We start from the raw sequence: 18,193 nt of genomic DNA, 5'->3' as shown, positions 1-18,193 counted from the left end.
CACCTTATTTATGTAACACATTTCAAACAGAGGCAGTTCTTCAGGGGCAGAGCTTTACAAAGGCGAAGAATAGCATTGGGAGGCATTTAAAATCAATTAAGATCAAATAAAATGAAATTTTTAAAAACTAGATAGTAAAAGATAAAGAAAGAAATGACACAAATGCAATGAAATGCAACAAAGAAAATAAAAGTGATCAATCAAAAGCAAAGCAGAACAGCAGAACCCGTCCTCCACTTCACGATGCTCATGGTCACCACCACAAACACATTCATTCATCTGCCTACTTCTGATCTCAGCCATCACATGCAAGGAGTCACCATAGCACACAACCCCAGCTACTCCCTGAACTTCACTCTTCTCCCATCCGGCCGCAGGTACAGATCTCAGAACATGCCATCACTGCCCTCAGCAAACTGCAGCAATTACACTATTGGACTCATGTTCTTGTTGTCTGTTCTGTGTTTCATGTGGCTTCATGTGCTGTATGTATCTATTCTATTGATTCTATGGAGGAAATCAGAAAAGCACAGTATTAATCAAAAGTTTGAATAAACCTTCTTAATCTGTGTTTTTTCTTTATTTTTAATGCTGAAATGCATCAAAATTAACAAGATCTTGTCAGACCTGGTCTGGTTGCTGGTCAGTTTTTAGCAACTGCTAGGAGTTAGCTGCTTAATGATCGCTGCAGCAAGGGCTGGCTCAATTCGTGGCAGCGGCAGTTAGTAGTGGCACTTCCGGAGGCTGCCACTGGCCTTCACGACAGTTGCTGGAGTCTGGGACAGTTACTGCCACGGCAACTGCTGCTGTTATGGGCATCTATTTTTTTTATTTTATTTTATAAAACAGTCGTCAGTGTTGTATTAGACTCGCTGGCAGTAGCATGATTTCATTGCAGGTAGCTTGTTTTAGTAACCAGACTTCATTTAGCCCACCTCAGCTCTACCCACAGTCCACATCATTGACCATTTCTAGATCAGCCAGGAGGGAGCAGAGGCAGGACTGCCACAATGGCAGTGGCCAGAGCCACCACACTGAGCTTCACAACAGCTCTTCAGAAACCTGTGGCTGACAACATGGAGACTATGTTCGTATTTTATACAGTCTGTGGTCAGGAATAGAAACATTCATGAAATTAAAGTTTATAGGGGCTAATCCACTGCAGCAATAATCCAGTCATGTTTCAGTTCAAATCCAGATTAGAGATCATGAATTCAAAATGATGCTGCTTGGATTCCACCTGTACAACATCAGGAGGACTACACTAAAACCCTTACAATGTAACTGCTTTTAGGCAAAACCATCTGTATAAAGGTATTTATTTGATATGATATCATTTATACAAAAAACAGAAATCATAGATACAACAAATATGCTATGCATACATCATTTGCTGATCACCACAAGAATACCGACTAAGAGACTTAGAGTCCGAGGAGCTACATCTGGTTCAGGCCTTATAAAGCAACTCTCTTCCCTCCAATCTCAGCATCATTAGTGGAGGTTCAGGGCGGGGACACTGTTTGTGTGGTCTCTGAGTGCAAGGCTGAAGAAAATGACCAGAATCCAAGTTAAAGAGGCCGAGGTTTATACAAGATAAGACCCTCAAATGTGTTCAAACTGATTTGTAGATCCAGACATTCCATGAGATAACCACATAGTGTATGACACAGTACTGGAAAACATGCTCTATTTAACCACATAAGAGCAGCAGTGAGGTACATGTCGCCCAAGTGCCCAAAATAATATTTTGTTTAGATGTTATGACCCCAAGTGTCCATCAGTCATCATTCATCTACTTGGATGTTACATTATGTAAGATTCAGGATGACAGAACATTTACAGCGCATGTGCACACCTTCATATATTGTGTTCAATCATCTGTTTATTTGATATAAAGCAACACAATATACTTGGTGCATGTTTTGAAATACATTTTTGTAACAACTACTGTGAAAAGGAGAGTGGTGTTGTATCACACACACACACACACACACACACACACACACACACACACACCTGTATACAACCTGCACAGTGTATGTAGCTGAAATGTGTGAATGACACACGGTGTGTCTTCATAACTTCAGGATTCCAGCCCAGGCTTTGTGATGCGTCTCGCGAGAGTCACTTCTGCTGGCCGAAACCTCTCGCGAGATTTCCGTCTAGCTGTCATGGCTGCCGTCAGGAAGCTTCAGACTTGTGCCTCGTCTCCAGCTGGCAAACACACCGCCTCGATCATCTTCCTGCACGGCTCAGGTCAGGGCCGGTCCTAGCTATGGGCAATGTGGGCGGCCGCCCAGGGCGCATTCTCCGTGGGGGGCGCACGAACGCCCGAAAAAGCAAAAAAACCTCGGTAATTTTCGAATCCGCTCATTAAGTTAGCGGAGCGGGCGCCCCGGGAGCGGGGTGTTGACAAGGCAGAGGGGGGCGTCGGACGCCGCATCCAGGGGCGCACGGGCGGCCGTCAGGGCGCACGAGAAAATGTTCGCCTCGGGGGGGGGGGGGGTTCGCCCAGGGCGCAAATGTGGCCAGGACCGGCGCTGGCTCAGGTGCTCTGTCCTCTCCGTGTGTTCGTTTCCCCGCCATGTGTTATTGTGTGTGGGATAGCTGCGCTGAACACAGACTGAGCGTGGACATCCTCACTGCTTGGTGACTAGGAGCACTTCTTCCTTTGAGGTGTTCCTGTTAGGTCAGTGTGCACAGCGCTGACACACAGCACACACAGATACAAAGCGAGTGGACATGGCAAAATGGCAGAATAAAAACATAATTAGAAATGTAGACCGTGAAGATGACAACAGGCACATGGGAGAGCTGAGTGAAACAGGCTGATTCTTCCCCACACTCCTGAGGCTACTGTTTGATAAATGAATAAAAAGTTAAATTGTTTCTTCAGACTTGAATCATCCAATCCACCAAACAAGAGTCAACAGTAAAGAAAAGCTGTTTGTCCAGAAGATTTGGCCAACTGTCCATGTGTGCAACCCACAAATGCATGTTCCTTACAAAGTGGCACCATTTAAAAAGGAAATCATCAGGCTTTCCAATGGTATAAGAAATGTATTGTTACAACAAAGAAATAATCTAGCAAACACTTTCTGTGCATAGTTTAGTTTGGAGTTTCTGTATTCAAATGAACTGTCATCTAAGCTAAATGTGCAGAGCAGCTTCTCCATGTTCAGACAAACACTCTATTAGACCAGCAGATATTTAGCTCTTGTTACAGCGAAAACACCTGGCTTCAGCTCTCTCCTTTTCATGAGTTAACCAGGTACAAACCAGCTTTTTCAGTGGTGAAGGCAGTGAAGACTACACGTGCAGTGCAGGTCAGTTGTATAATAGAATAACATTATACCAGTGCTGCAGCATCTCGTGCATAGCAACTGAAGATCTTCTGACCAGAGTGTACAATATGCAGTGAGGAGCATGAAATCTATTTCAAAGCAGTAAGATGACGTGGGCAACTAAGGCCAAAGTAGTGGAAAAAGCAAATCTGTTAATGGTATCACTGCTCGCATTTTATATATTTTATTATTTATTTATATATGGTAGCCTCTTAAAATAGACTAGATACACTGTATACTGAGCGGCGAAAACTATGGTATGTAGAGGAAACAGGAAACAAAGTGGTAGTAGTCCACAGCATGAGCAGGCTGTTAGACAGCTGAGAACAGACCTTGTTCATAACAGACATTAATGCACTGTATAAAAATACCTAAAGCTGACACATTGTCCTCATCCGGGATTCATCTAACATAATCACCATGCATAATGAATTCCTGCTGTCTGTGGTCTAACTCTGATTATTTGATTTAATGTATAGGTGACACTGGGCAGGGACTGAGATCCTGGGTTCAAGATGTTATGGTGTCAGATCTGTCCTTCGACCACATCAGAGTTATTTACCCCTCAGCTCCAGCGAGGTAGGTCACATTTGACTAAATCAGATATCATGTATTGATAATGTGTTTTTGTGTGTTTTGTTCCCTGAACCAAATGCATTCATAATGATAATGTGGCAATATGTTTTTTAACAATCACCAACAGGTTGAGATACTTGTTCATTTACTCAGCTAGACTATTTACGTAAATAATGAATTCCGAGAACCAGGAACACTTTTAGTGTCAAATGTTCACTGTAAACGAATCACCCATTTGTGTAGATCAAGCATGTCCAAAGTCTGGCCCGGGGGCCAATCACGGCCCACAGTCAGGTTTGGAGATGTTTTTAGAATATATTGTTTATGGCCTGCTAGGATTGTCAGATACTGTATGGCTGGCAGATTTGGCTTTTTTGGTTGACATAACGAAGCATTTGAATGTGCTAAACATTAACCTCTAAGGACATAACTGCTGGTGTTATGGTCCTCTACATTGAACATGAGGTTAAGATTTGTATCAGCTTCATGCAAGTTTAACTCATTCCATACAATTTGTTCTGTGTTATCTGACTTTAGATGTAAAGAAAGGCAGAATTGGTTTTAAGATTTGTTCACACCTGGTTGGCTTAGATTTGGTGACATTGCCATTTTTAAAAAAATTATAATTGTGACAAATTATTACAGAACAGTGCATTTGTTTGTAACTTTTATTGTTCATTTTTTTAATTTTTAAAATGTTAGTATTGGTCCCCGGGCCCTCCTTAAAAAAAGTCTGGACACTCCTGGTATAGATGGAAGTATGCCACGTTGCACACTTAATGGATTAATAGGTTTGCCATGTAGCTGACCATTGATCCTCATCTTGGTGTCATCAGGCCATACACACCCATGCGAGGGGCTCTGTCTACTGTCTGGTTTGACCGTTACAAGATCTCACGGGACTGCCCAGAGCACCTAGAATCCATAGACACCATGTGCAGCACCTTAGGGTCCATCATTCAGGACGAGGTCAACACCGGGATCCCCAAACACCGGATGGTAATTGGTATGCATCTGATTTAGACTTAATGTCTGGTTAATATCTGAACATTCCAAAGTTATATTATACACACATCACTGAGGTACAAGCCAACGCCTGCACACTACGTGTCACAAAGGTTTAAAGCAACACTCCATAGAAATTAGTATTTTTGTGATTTGTTGTCTCCAGCATAATCTCACTGTGGTAAATATGAACAGTTGTACGGGTGTATTTGTTCTGATTACATTGCTTATGATTAAGAAGCCCAGCTCAGTGTCTGTCCTTCAGCCTTTTATTTGCTATGAAATTCTAGTATGACACCAGCTCTGGTCCCTGTCAGCATTCCCTCCCACGCCCTGGGTCTAAAAATCTCTTCTTCCCGGTGGTCTAAAACGCCTGTGTTACAAACACTAACACTCCCCCAGTTCTCTGAGCTAACAGTCCAGGCAGGACAGTGAACAAACTGAGCTAACATTAGCTAACAGCAGCTACAGTTGTCACCAGTTTACTTCACTGTCTATCAGGAAACTCTGTAAATCACAGAAAGTTGAGGTGGAGAGTCGGAGGGAAAACCAGAAAACATTTTCTCCATAAAATATGATCCATTTTCTCCAAAATCAGTGAAATAGTTGGTGCTGTGTGGGGTAAAGTTTTATGTACTTCTTGTACCTGGAGCACAACGTTACATAGTGCAGAAGCAGGCATATGTGGTGGGAATTATGGTAGAAAAGTTACACAATGTTGCTTTTATAATGACCTTTCAAAATTTAAAATCTGATTAGAAAAAACTGATTTATATTCAGATTCTTTTTCTTCTTTATTTTTTTTCAGTCACACATAGTCTGACTGTTCCAAACTCCTTCTGTCATGATGTAAAATGCATCTCATCATGTTAGCGTGTCCTTTCATATGCTGCCAGCAGAGAATAAAAAGGGTTTTGAGAGGGGATTCTCAGGTCCTGAAATTGTTTTTGCCTCAAATAGTCATATCAAGTTCAGATATTAACAATGAAATAAAACCACATGGATCAAGAACCATAAACATTATGGCTAAGGCCAGGTAAGAATTCCCACAGGAAACATATGGTAGGACATTGAGTGTTTTAATGGCAGGGAAGAATGACTGCACATGAAAGGGGAAGCCGCTGAGAGCAGTGGGAAAAGGGTTAACCTGAAATGTATAACTGTATATGAACGGTTGTGTGTGTGGTGTGGGGGGGCTAAAAGGCTCCAGAGAAAGTAAGTGAAAAAACACATGCTCTTGGGAAACTGCTGAAATATTATCTTACTAAATCATAACATTTTGTCATTAACTATAAATACTCAGTGGAGTCACTCAGCAGTGCTGGAGAAATGCAGCCCCGTGTACCCAGAGTCCACTTCCCCAACTCACACACTGACAAGCGCCAGAAGTTTCCATGGAAAAGGATTTGGGGGAGGCCGGCTGCAGGCGGCTGTGTTTGTGTGTTTCAGTGTGCAGAGGAGGGGAAACCTCTTACACACACTGCAGACCTGTCAAGTCAAAGGCTGTGCTCCATGTTGACAACTTTTTCAAATGATTCTCCTATTTCACATTGGTAATAGTAATATTTTGATACGTTATATTTTTTAGATTGTAGACCAGAGCCAGACATATGTCGATATTTGAGAGATTTGAGAAAAGTCTGATAATATCAGCTGATGAGAAAACATTGTTTAATCATGATCAAGACAAGTCCTGAGCAGGACATTTTACAGGGAAACAAACCCACAGTACACACATGTAGATACTTTTTTTATTGTCTCAGTATCTATCCAAATATTTTTATATGAAATATCATGACATTGTAATCACCCAGTTAATTGTTAAGATCGGGGAACTCCGATCACAAAAAAAAAAAAAATTGTCAAAAAATAAAAGCAGTCAGATGATAAACGTTATCACATACACTCAAAAAACTATTTGGCCAAAATGCAGGACTTGTGCACTTCAAAAATTTCCATCCATTTGAATTACAAATATATATAATACATATATATTATACAATATATAACTTTAATATAAATTAACTAATAAACTTAATTTCAAGCAAGTAATAAGATTTATGTAATAGTACTAATAAACTCAAAGTTCTTCCACTACACAGTAGTGTAGTAGTAACTAGGTTTATGCTTTCAATATTTATAAAGACAATTTGTTTACCCAAACCCAACAGCCAAAATGAAGGCAGACATTTTGACTTTATTAGTACTGTTACATGCTTGAATCTCAGCAAGATGGCTGTGGAGTTGTCTTGCGGTACAGGCAGAGAATCTGCACTGTGGCAGTTTATCAGTGATCCAAAGTGTTTATTATTTATTTATGACAGCAACACAGACATTTGAATGAGACCATCTTCATCTCTATCAGTCTGTTTTCAAGGCAGGCAGGTTGGGTTCATGGTGCCCTTGGCTTTATTATTCACTCGCAAAGCTTTTCCTACAACGTCACACTTGACAACATGACACTTGACTAATTGTATCTCTGGTGTCTGGCTAACATCTCTTAGCAGATCTCTGCAGTCGAGAAATCAAATGTTTGTTTGTTTTAATTAATCAACTAAGTAAGTAATCAGCAAATGTTTGGGTTATTTTAAACATTGCTTTTGTCTTAGTTGATTAATAAAAACAATGAATTCACCTAAAATAAATATCAAAAACTTGACACATTAATATTCCAATATTTCATGCCGATGAGCCATGTTGTTTCATCTAAAATACCTCCACACTTGTTGATAATCATTTGCAATATTTTTTAACTGCAGCTGCAGGGGAACCCAGGCTTTGACCAGGTGCAGCACTTCATTGCGACAGCTCAACGCACGTTAGACAAATCAACGTATTTCCATAATCGATTACACTGCCGACATAGCCATGCCCTAGTCTGCACACCACCTAAAGTTCAGTCTTGACAAGAGTGAGCTGCACTTCCTTTCAGGGAAGGCTCTTCTACCCGTGATCTCTCCATCACAGTTAAAAACTCTGCAGCTTGGTCTGCAAGGAATTGTGATGTAACAGTGGATGATCAGTTACCTTTGCTGTCAACATTGCTGCTGCAATCCACTCCTGCAGAATTATTCTTCACAACATCAGGAATATACGTCTGTTCCTCACCCAGGATGCTGCTCTGGTTCTGGTTCCAGAGGCTTGGTATACCGTGCCTAGTCTTACTCACTGGATGTAGACTGGTTATAAGTTTGCCATTGGCCACATATTCACATATTCACCACTCCTTCCACTGTCTTCCATTATGCATGAGTACCATTGCTGCACCCTGGGCTCATTGCTGCCCAAGATGATAGTTTAATATATACTAACATGACCGACCTTTTCCAACGTACTAACATATTTGACTAAACTATCTTGTGCCTGGCTATTGCAACTTCCTCCTGGCTGGTGTGCTCGTATGTGCCCCCGCCCATCACTCACACTGTTCTCCTACATTACAGTACGGGTACTTTCCTACCATGCCCATCAGGCCCATCCTACATTCAGGACGTGGTCAAACCAATCATCCAGCCCATTCACTACACTCTGCTACTGCCAGTCAGCTTGCTACTGCCAGCTACCGCTAACTTTAGCTGATGATTAGGGTTGGGTCAGTTTCTGGTTTTTCTGGTCTGGTCCAGTGTAAGAACTGAAAATGGTTTTATTTAGATAAAAAAGAGACAAGAAGCAGCACTCAGTGTGCGGTCACTACAAACCTCTCAGCTCTGTCTGTAGCACAGGTAGCATTAGCAGATTAGCAGACATTGGTGCAAAGTTAGAATTGTCTTCACAGTGAGTTTCTAACTAGTTTGTAAAATATTTTTGTATTTTTTAAGTTAATAATCATTTTCACTTCAGTATAACTCTAGAAACTAGAACAGTGATGTCATTCATGCTTATCATATCTGTTTGCTTAGCAAAGGAGCTAGCAGTTGTTACAGTTACGTTATGAATAAGGATAAACCATCTTGTCTTTGAGGGGGGTCCTGTCATACAATATTAATGATACACAATTTTGTCAAGCAAGACAAGTCCAAAGTCTTGCTTTGAGCTCATGTTTGCCCCGTTCAAGTTGTTCCATTAAGCTATTAACACAAACTCAATAATTCCTGCATCTATTTTAAATTCAAAGTCCTCTAGGTCAATGTTTCAACCTTCATTCCTAGCCAAGGCTTTTATTGTGAAACATTTGTAGGAATATGTTGTGGAAAACCTCTAACTCTACTCTCATTCATGGTTCTCATTATGTTTGTACAGGACAGCTGAGTCACCAGCAACACCTAGTGGTATGATTTGATATAAATAGTCCAGTCCAGTCCTTTGCCTAAGGTCAAACCAATTGGAAAATGTTTATATCGACCCGACCCAACTGATAATCACACAATAACAATAATATATCAGCAGAGGCATGGCCTGCTATGATGTCATCATGTTTAATAATACACTATTCTCTAATATTTGTCTCCCTTTGTGTTTATTTGGTCTTTACTGTTAGCTGCAGTAATCTTTTCATTTAAATGAATCAACTTGCTTTAATTGTAGTATTAGTATACAAGTATATACACACACGCACTTTGGTCTTGTCGGGCCAGATTTATGAATTCCACCTCCACTCTTCATCGCTTCAGCCTCGTATTTTTTCACTCTCCCTCGTTCCTCAACTTTCTGACAGGATGATGGGTACTTGCACACTTTCCCAGATGTACACAGTGTGCCCAGATGTACCCAGATGTGTGAGATTAAGGACAGACTCATGAGCGGTTGCTTATTCCAAGGCAAAGAAAAATGATGATGATGTGGAACTGAGGACTCCTATCCATCTTAATGTTTTTCTAAGTGAAGTTTTTTCCACCTCTGACTGCATAAAATGCCTTGAGTAAGCTCCTGTTACTTGTATGAATATGAATATATTTATGATGTGACTGTTTATAATTATTGTTCTAATACTTATTACATAGAGAGAACATTTCAGTTGATCTTTTCTCTTTTTCCCCCTCTAATCAAAGGTGGATTCTCAATGGGCGGAGCCATGGCCCTCCACCTGGTGTGTCGATACCACCCTGATGTAGCAGGTGTTTTTGCACTGTCCAGCTTTCTCAACAAGGACTCTGTTGCTTTTCAGGTACATCTGCAACCAACAGACTTTTGTCAAATCAAAGCAATTGTATCTTGTGAATACATTTAAAGAATCATTGTCAGTATTTAACAGTGGACAGATACAGTCAGAAACTAGAGGCATATTAGATCAGTTGTCTTTTTGTGTAGTTGTGAGAGTTGTGGCATCTCGACTAATATTCTTTTTAAGCAAATTTTGAGCAAATTTCCAACTCTTCAGGTTTCCCAATACCTGAAGTTAACCTCTGCCTTTTGAATCTGACTTAGCTGTAAAGAATAATAGCCATAAATAGTTCTGGACAGTGTCCTCATTTAGGATCTGTGTAGACTCAGGGTAGAATCTCCTCCTGAGCTTCTCAGTACTGGCCTGGGATATCCAAAACCTTTTTCCTGATCGCAGCATTGAGAAAAGGCTGTTATCCGCATGGCTGGGATCCCTAATGATTCATGTAGCCTTATTCTTGCAGTGTCTAGTGTAGATGTCTCTTAGGCAAGTTAGCTGAATAACCCACTATTTGCAGAGCCTTGTGGTTTTCTTCGGTGCTGTGCCTGTACTAGACATTGATGTTGTCCATCAGGATGCTCTCAATGGTGCAGTAGTAGAATATGCAACAGCAGCTTGTTGCTATGACAGGAATATACGTAGTCAGCTCTGACTTTACGTGTGTCGGTAACGGTGCACACGTACACCTGCCTGCGTGTGCCGTGCTGCCTCAGACACCGGCCGTGCTCGGTGGCAGCTGCCTCAGACACCAGCAACTGCCTCAGACACCGGTGCTGCCTCAGACACCGGCAGCTGCCTCAGCAGGTCAGTGGGGGTGCCACTACTAGCTGCCGCTGCCACGAATTAAGCCAGGCCTTTCTCCTTTCTCTGTGTTTATATGTGCTGGACGTAACCGCTATGAAACAATCTCCCTCAGTCTGATTTACCACGTATGTATCTCGACCAGTGCTCTCTCGTGAGCGTCGTTAGGGGAGGGGTGGGGGCGACTCACTCCACTGTTTAGAATTCGAGCTTGGCTTTCAGTCTTACATATTGTACCTTTAAGCTTCCCCGACACTAGTGTACGATGAACCCACTCTAATGTGAATGATCTGTCAGGATCCAGCCTCAGCCATCATGTCAGCATGCCATTAATGAAATCCAAAAGTGTCTGTTAACCCTCTGCACCTTCTCATATACCAAAGAGACCTAAGTTCTTCCTCCTGCCCCGGATCTCCGAATCGTCTGTCTTGGACTCAAGATAGGCGATGCGCTTGGTGCCCAACTCAAGTGCAGTTTCCATTTTTTTAAGTGCTTTTGCATCTTGTATATGGCGTTCAGCTTTGTATTTTATTCGATATTAGAGGAATCATCCTGCTTTACCTCCAACATGTTGCACTCCAATCTCGCCATTGAGCTCGCCATGCTAGTCAAACTAATACATAATTAGTTTATAAGATAATTAATTATGTATTAATACTGAGCAAGCATGGTGTTGATGAGATGAAAAGCTCAAACTATGTTGATATATGTTTGCAGCATGCATTTTTTATCTTCTGTCTGTGTGCTGAAGGCAGTGGAGGAGCGGCTCAGAACAGGACTCTCCCTACCTGACTTGTTTCAATGCCATGGAACCAGTGATAACCTGGTGCTGCATCAGTGGGGAGAAGAGACATCAGTGCTGCTGAGGAAAACTGGCATGACCACCACCTTCCACTCCTTCCCAGGCCTGTACCACCAGTTGTCCCAGCCTGAGATGGAACTGCTGAGAAGTTGGATCCTCAACAAGCTTCCCCCTACCACCTCCTTCTGACTCATTCTTATTTTTCAGGCAGAATTATGTCAGACATCTTAAATATTGCCAAAGTTACATTATTTCTGTCATTTTAAGCTTATGTTTAAAATGACTGAATGATAATGTCAAATGAAAATCACAATGACAAAAACTTTCCTAAAGTTTTTCATGTTTAAGACAGGTGTTATGTCATGGTTATGATGGTGTCATGTCAGTCTTACAGTATGCACACCCTTCAAAATGTTTTTCCATATAAGGTAAATTATGAATATGTTAGAAATCATAGGTCCAATACGTGATTCCGCAGTTTTCTGTTTGATGGCAGTATCAATTTTGACCAGTTTATTTTATAACTAGATACTTAGAACGTCAGGTAGATACTTCTCCATCTTCTACATAAAGGGAAATATTATAAGATGGCCCTTTTTAATATTGCATTTTCCTGAACTACATGGCCTCATGGTTCCAATGAGAAGGCAATTTTGTGTAGTCCATTGACAAAATCAGGTGAACCAAGATGCCCAGTTTGGAGTAGTAGAGACACACACAAACCATTTTATAGATATATGTATTCATTATTTTAACCAAAAAGATATTGACATGTTGAATACTTATTTCCCCAAATGTAAATTATCAAATCAAATCAAATCAATTTTATTTGTATAGCCCAAAGTCACAAAGTACATTTGCCTCAGAGGGCTTTACAATCTGTACAGGGAGTGACACCCTCAGTCTAATCCTATGGCAGCATGACTAAGGGATGACCTGAGCCAGCCCTAACTATAAGCTTTATCAAAAAGGAAAGTCTTAAGTCTATTCTTAAAGGTGTTGACCGTGTCTGCCTCCCGAACCCAGAAAGGTAGTTTGTTCCACAGAAGAGGAGCCTGATAGCTGAAAGCTCTGGCTCCCAATCTACTTTTGGAAACTATAGGAACCACAAGGAACCCAGCGTCCTGAGAGCGCAGTGTTCTAGAGGGGTAATAAGGTATTATGAGCTCTTTTAGATAAGATGGTGCCTGACCATGAAGAGCTTTGTAAGTAAGGAGAAGAATTTTAAATTCTATTCTAGATTTAATAGGTAGCCAATGCAAGGAAGCCAAAATGGGAGAGATGTGATCTCTGATCTTGGTTCCTGTCAGAACACGTGCAGCAGCATTCTGAATTAACTGCAAAGTTCTAAGAGACTTATTGGAGCAGCCTGATAACAAAGAGTTACAATAGTCCAGCCTTGAAGTAACAAATGCGTGGACTAGTTTTTCTGCATCCGCCTGAGAGACAATGCGTCTGATTTTAGCGATGTTACGTAAGTGGAAGAATGCAGTCCTCGAAATTTGTTTTATGTGGACGTTAAAGGACAAATCCTGATCAAAAACAACTCCAAGATTCTTTACAGTGGAGCTGGAGGCCAGGGTGATCCCATCTAAAGTAACTAAGTCTCTAGAAAGAGAGTTTCTGAGGTGTTTGGGTCCAATTACAAGAACTTCAGTTTTGTCTGAATTTAACATCAAAAAATTGTAGGTCATCCAACTTTTTATATCCTTAAGGCATGCTTGGAGTTTAGTTAACTGATTGGTTGCATCAGGCTTGATCGATAAATATAATTGGGTGTCGTCAGCATAACAATGAAAATTGATAGAGTGATTCCTAATAATGTTCCCTAAAGGAAGCATATATAAACTGAATAGAAGTGGTCCAAGTACAGAACCTTGTGGGACTCCATGACAAACTTTGGTCTGCATGGAGGATTCATCATTGACGTGAACAAACTGAGATCGATCTAACAAATACGATTTAAACCAGCTTAGGGCGGTTCCTTTGATGCCAATTTGATGTTCCAGTCTCTGTAAAAGAATTTGATGGTCAATGGTGTCAAATGCAGCACTAAGATCTAACAGGACAAGTACAGAGATGAGTCCTTTGTCTGATGCCATTAGGAGGTCATTTGTAACTTTGACTAATGCGGTCTCTGTGCTATGATGCACTCTAAATCCTGACTGAAAATCCTCAAATAGACTATTGTTATGGAGAAAGTCACACAGCTGATTAGCTACAGCTTTCTCAAGTATCTTAGACAGAAAGGGAAGGTTTGATATCGGTCTGTAGTTGGCTAAGACCTCTGGGTCTAGAGTGGGCTTTTTAAGAAGAGGTTTAATTACAGCTACCTTAAAGGACTGTGGTACATATCCTGATAATAAAGACAGATTAATCATAAACAATAAAGAATGACTAACTAGAGGTAAAACATCCTTGAGCAGCCTGGTTGGGATGGGGTCTAAGAGACAGGTTGACGGCTTAGCTGCAGAAATGATTAAAGTTATTTGATGAAGGTCGATGGGAGAAAAAGAGTCTAAATACACATCAGGTTTTACAGCTGTTTCCAAACTTGCTGTATCAGAATGCAGATCAGTGCCTGTTGAGGGCAAGAGGTGATGGATTTTGTCTCTAATAGTTATAATTTTATCATTAAAGAAGCTCATGAAGTCATTGCTACTTAGACCTAAAGGAATAGATGGTTCAGTAGAGCTGTGATTCTTATATAATGGAAGGGATATATTGTGCTGCATTCTCCTATTTTAACAAGAATACTCAACACTGTTGGGTCATGCTGTGTTCCAAAAGACACTATGTGACATTGGTTTTGATCATAAATCCTGTTAATGACTGCCTCATAGACAGCAATGCATGATTTTGGCAAATAATTGCTCTCGATTCATACCACTGTGAAAGGACGTTACACAAAGATCTATATTTGGTCCTGTCTTGTTCTTTCCTTATAACAAACATAGCAATGCCTATCTTTATGCAGATTTTTCAGTTCTGTATTGTTTCACTGAGATTGAACACGAATCCTTTAACAAATTGCAAGATGTACTCAAAGATGCATTCAAAATTTATTCACAACTCCATATATGCTGTTCCATAAAATATAATCCTTTGCATATTACAGACTATAAGTATCTTGGAATCTGGTTGGATCAAAAAGTTATGTTTAAATTTCACACTGACACATATCAACAAGCTGTAACAAAAAATGAATATTGGTACAGAAACATGAGTGAATTCCCCATGTTCAGGAGGAAGTAGATAATTGTCTGTTCTGGATTATGGTGATGTTGTAAGACGTGCCTTTGCCTCCACTCGTAAACCCCTAGATTCAGTTTATCACATGATTTTTCTCTTTTTAGCTTTATTTGACAGAGCTTTAAGAGTGACAGGAATGTGGGGAGAGAGATGGGGAATGACATGCGGGAAAGAGCCACAGGTCAGATTTGAACTCTGGGCGTCCGCAGCAAGAACTGAGCCTTTGTACACGGGGCCCCGTCACATGATTTTTTCACCAGTTGTTCTACTCATCATCAAGATAAATAGTATACTGTAGTATGACATGTATAATGTGATAGGTTGCATAATATAGCAGAACTTAAAAAAAACATCTTGTTATAGTTATAACAAGAAACTGATCTGTTTTCTTTTTCTGCTGTAGCATAACGGACTGCTGTAAGCTGGGTTACAGTGTCTCTGGACCTTTTTCGTTTTTTGTTTTTTTTTAAGTTTGGTATTAGGAATCATATTTTAAGAAGAAGAACAGAAGAATTTATGTTGGTTTGTGAAATCAAAAGTTTATAATAAAACATATATAGTGAATGTTGTTCTAACAAAGGTTCCACAAATTCATGTCATCGTGGCAGCAATAAGCTGCCATACAAATGACCAATGACCCTTACAAGGAACGTTTCCATGCACTTTTATATCTGTTATAATGGGAAAGTATGCACCCCCGCCCCCCAAATACAAACTGTTCCTAAAGTAATGAATAAAAAATGAAGATTTTTAGAAACATACTGAACATCACTATAATTGGGAATTGTTAAGTCTCTGTATATAACGAGGGTACTGTCTAGACGTACTCTATATGGAAAGTGTCATGAGATAACTTGAATATAAATGAGCTAAATTGCATTTTTAAAGACAACCTTGTGTGTTTGTGTGTTCATACACCAATGGTGCAGCATCAGGAGGAATTTGGGGTTCAGTATCTTGCTCAAGCACACCTTGACATGCAGACTGGAGGAGCCAGGGGTCGAACTATCGATCTAATTAGAAGATGACCTGCTCTACCTCCTGAGCACCATTTTGTTTAAGACTGCTTTTCCAGATACTCAAATCCACTTCACAGGCTCAACACTTTAAAACAATGCACTACAAACAAAGAAGACTTAGGTTAAACTTTAAAAGCAATTTATAAAAGGTGTGAGGTAGGAGGGGGCGTGGTTATGAAGGGTTTTGTTTGTGAGGAAAAGGATTTTAAGGAGCCAGTGAAGGTTCTGATTTGTTTTAGGAAGTTAATGTGCATCCAGGATTTGATGTCATGAGGCAGAGAGTGAAGTGAGTGGCAGAGGTGATGGATTTGGTGGAGATGTAGAGCTGGATGTTGTCAGCTTAGTAGTAGAAAATGATTGATGTTGCCAACGGGGAAGCATGTAGAGGATGAAGAGCAGAGGACCAAGCACCAAACCCTTGGGGACGCCTTGGGACAGAGGAGCAGTGGTTAATTTAGATTATACATTTTTTGTATTCGTGATAGTGCTGCCTGCCTGCTGTTTTTGTCTCAAGCCACATATAAAGAAATTCTTTACAAATGTTCAATATTCAATTAATTCAATTCAATTTTATTTATATAGTGCTATATCATAACTTCAGTTATCTCAGGACACTTTCCATACAGAGCAGGTCTAGACCGTACTCTTTATAATGTTATCTACAGAGACCAACAGTTCCACCATGAGGAAACACCTTAAACCTTAAACGTTTTAACAGGCAGAAACATCAGGGAGACCCAAGCTTATTGGTAGACAGTCATCCACCACGACTGGTTGAGTTAAAGATAGAGAGGGGCAGATAGAGAGAGAGAGGGGGGATAGACAGATAAATAGAGAGAGATAGAGAGACACAGATGCACAGCAGCAGCAAATCATCAACTAACTATAAACTGTAATGGAGATACAAAGATCAAATAATTTCATTATTACTGTATTTGTGTATAAAGTAGTCATCAGGGATGCAGCCAGTTTAAAATTCCTGAATGCATCCCCACACTCCAAAAAGAAAGTCAAAAAAATGTGTTGATATTTATATTTTACCACATTTTGTTTGTGATTAATTATATTTTATATGACATGAATTGTATAATATTTCTCAGAATTGCTGAGAAGATGGCAGAACAATGTGTGCCCCATCTATGTCCCAGTTGTTACTGCAGCGTGTTCACAGAGGCTGAGTGGACAGCTTCTATATACAGCATACAGCTTTGAGAATGAATGAGCAGGGAAGCTGAACCCAGAGCAGACCCAAAGCGTTTAGACAGGAACTCAAAGCTCTTTTACACTACATATCTCATTCATCCATTCACACACATTCATACAATGATGGCATTGGCTGCCATGCAAGGTGCCAACTGCTCATCAGTTTGAAGAGCTAACCATTCATACACATTCACACACTGATGGCACAGCCTTCAGGAGCAATTTGGGGTTGAACCGTCAAACCGTGCATATGATTGTGCACTTTTGTATTTTGTAGCCTAAATGTGTTCTTTAGGAGTAGAATTTAGTTGTATCTCTGTACCTTTGTACCATTTTGTTTAATACTGCTGCTAACAGGATGTGGTCTGTCCTTGTAAACTAGTGAACAACTGTTTGTTTGGATTGTTTCTCTGTGCCACAGCAGCGCGCCAACAAAGGGAATCCTTTCTGATGTTCCTCCAAAGTCCTGTTGTTCTTTCTTTTAGTAATAATAAAATATTAATAAGACATTATATTATTGAAACAAATGAAAAAAATGGGATGACATGAGATCTGAGTTGGACTTGAAAGCTCATACAAAGCATCAAAAGTGAACATGGCTGTGGCAGTGCACAAGGACACAATGTCTCTTGCTGCAATAAAACAGTTATTACTACATCCATGCTGTCCTCATTCCAACATATAAACCGAAGGTCCAAAAAGCTCTGGCAGCTCTGCAGCTGCTTTTATAGTGCCAATGAGGCCATTTGAATTCAATTGAGATTTGAGACTTATGCAACATCCTGTTCTCGACATCAGCAAGGAAGCATTAACCTACAGCATCTGTTTTATCCCTGCAGTGTGTGCCTGACTCCGGATTGATGAGTTCTGTCTGTGCTCAACAGGTTCTGAGAAAAATGGTGTGTTCCAGTGTGTGTGTGTGTGTAGGGGGGGGCTCTTTCTTCCTTCTTCCTGTCCTGTGTCCTACCCCACAACCGTACATTCTCTTCTTTCTTCTCACCTCCTTTTGTTCTCTCTGTTGACTGTCCTCTCCTGCAGGGAGGATGGAAACGTGAGGATCACTTGCACTCTGATTAGGCAACAGAGT

At 40.5% G+C, this 18,193-nt stretch overlaps 1 protein-coding gene across 2 annotated transcripts; it reads left to right on the top strand.

Moving 5' to 3' along the window:
- The first annotated feature begins 2,068 nt into the window (after positions 1-2,068).
- On the top strand, positions 2,069-12,549 carry lyplal1 (lysophospholipase like 1). Of its 2 annotated transcripts, none has more exons than XM_027286047.1 (5): positions 2,069-2,356; positions 3,827-3,926; positions 4,760-4,929; positions 9,917-10,032; positions 11,582-12,549. In XM_027286047.1, exons 2-5 carry the CDS (start codon positions 3,868-3,870, stop codon positions 11,819-11,821), a joined length of 585 nt encoding a protein of 194 aa, XP_027141848.1. In that variant the 5' UTR covers positions 2,069-2,356; positions 3,827-3,867; the 3' UTR covers positions 11,822-12,549. The 2 variants fall into 2 exon arrangements, with proteins under 2 accessions (XP_027141848.1, XP_010743458.2); XM_010745156.3 differs by having other exon boundaries at positions 2,070-2,259; positions 11,582-12,548.
- The last annotated feature ends 5,644 nt before the right edge of the window (positions 12,550-18,193 follow it).

This window comes from Larimichthys crocea, chromosome XIII (assembly GCF_000972845.2).
Source record: "Larimichthys crocea isolate SSNF chromosome XIII, L_crocea_2.0, whole genome shotgun sequence".
NCBI classification, from domain to species: Eukaryota; Metazoa; Chordata; class Actinopteri; family Sciaenidae; genus Larimichthys; species Larimichthys crocea.
Note: the sequence above shows the minus strand (reverse complement) of the source record. Positions and strands in the feature narration are given on the sequence as shown.

Excerpts from the sequence above, each read along its gene's own strand:
- lyplal1 (XM_010745156.3), top strand. The coding sequence starts at position 2,112 with ATGCGTCTCGCGAGAGTCACTTCTGCTGGCCGAAACCTCTCGCGAGAT. Across the intron at positions 2,260-3,826 it reads CATCTTCCTGCACGGCTCAG|GTGACACTGGGCAGGGACTG; the intron begins GTCAGGGCCGGT and ends TTTAATGTATAG. Across the intron at positions 3,927-4,759 it reads TACCCCTCAGCTCCAGCGAG|GCCATACACACCCATGCGAG; the intron begins GTAGGTCACATT and ends TGGTGTCATCAG.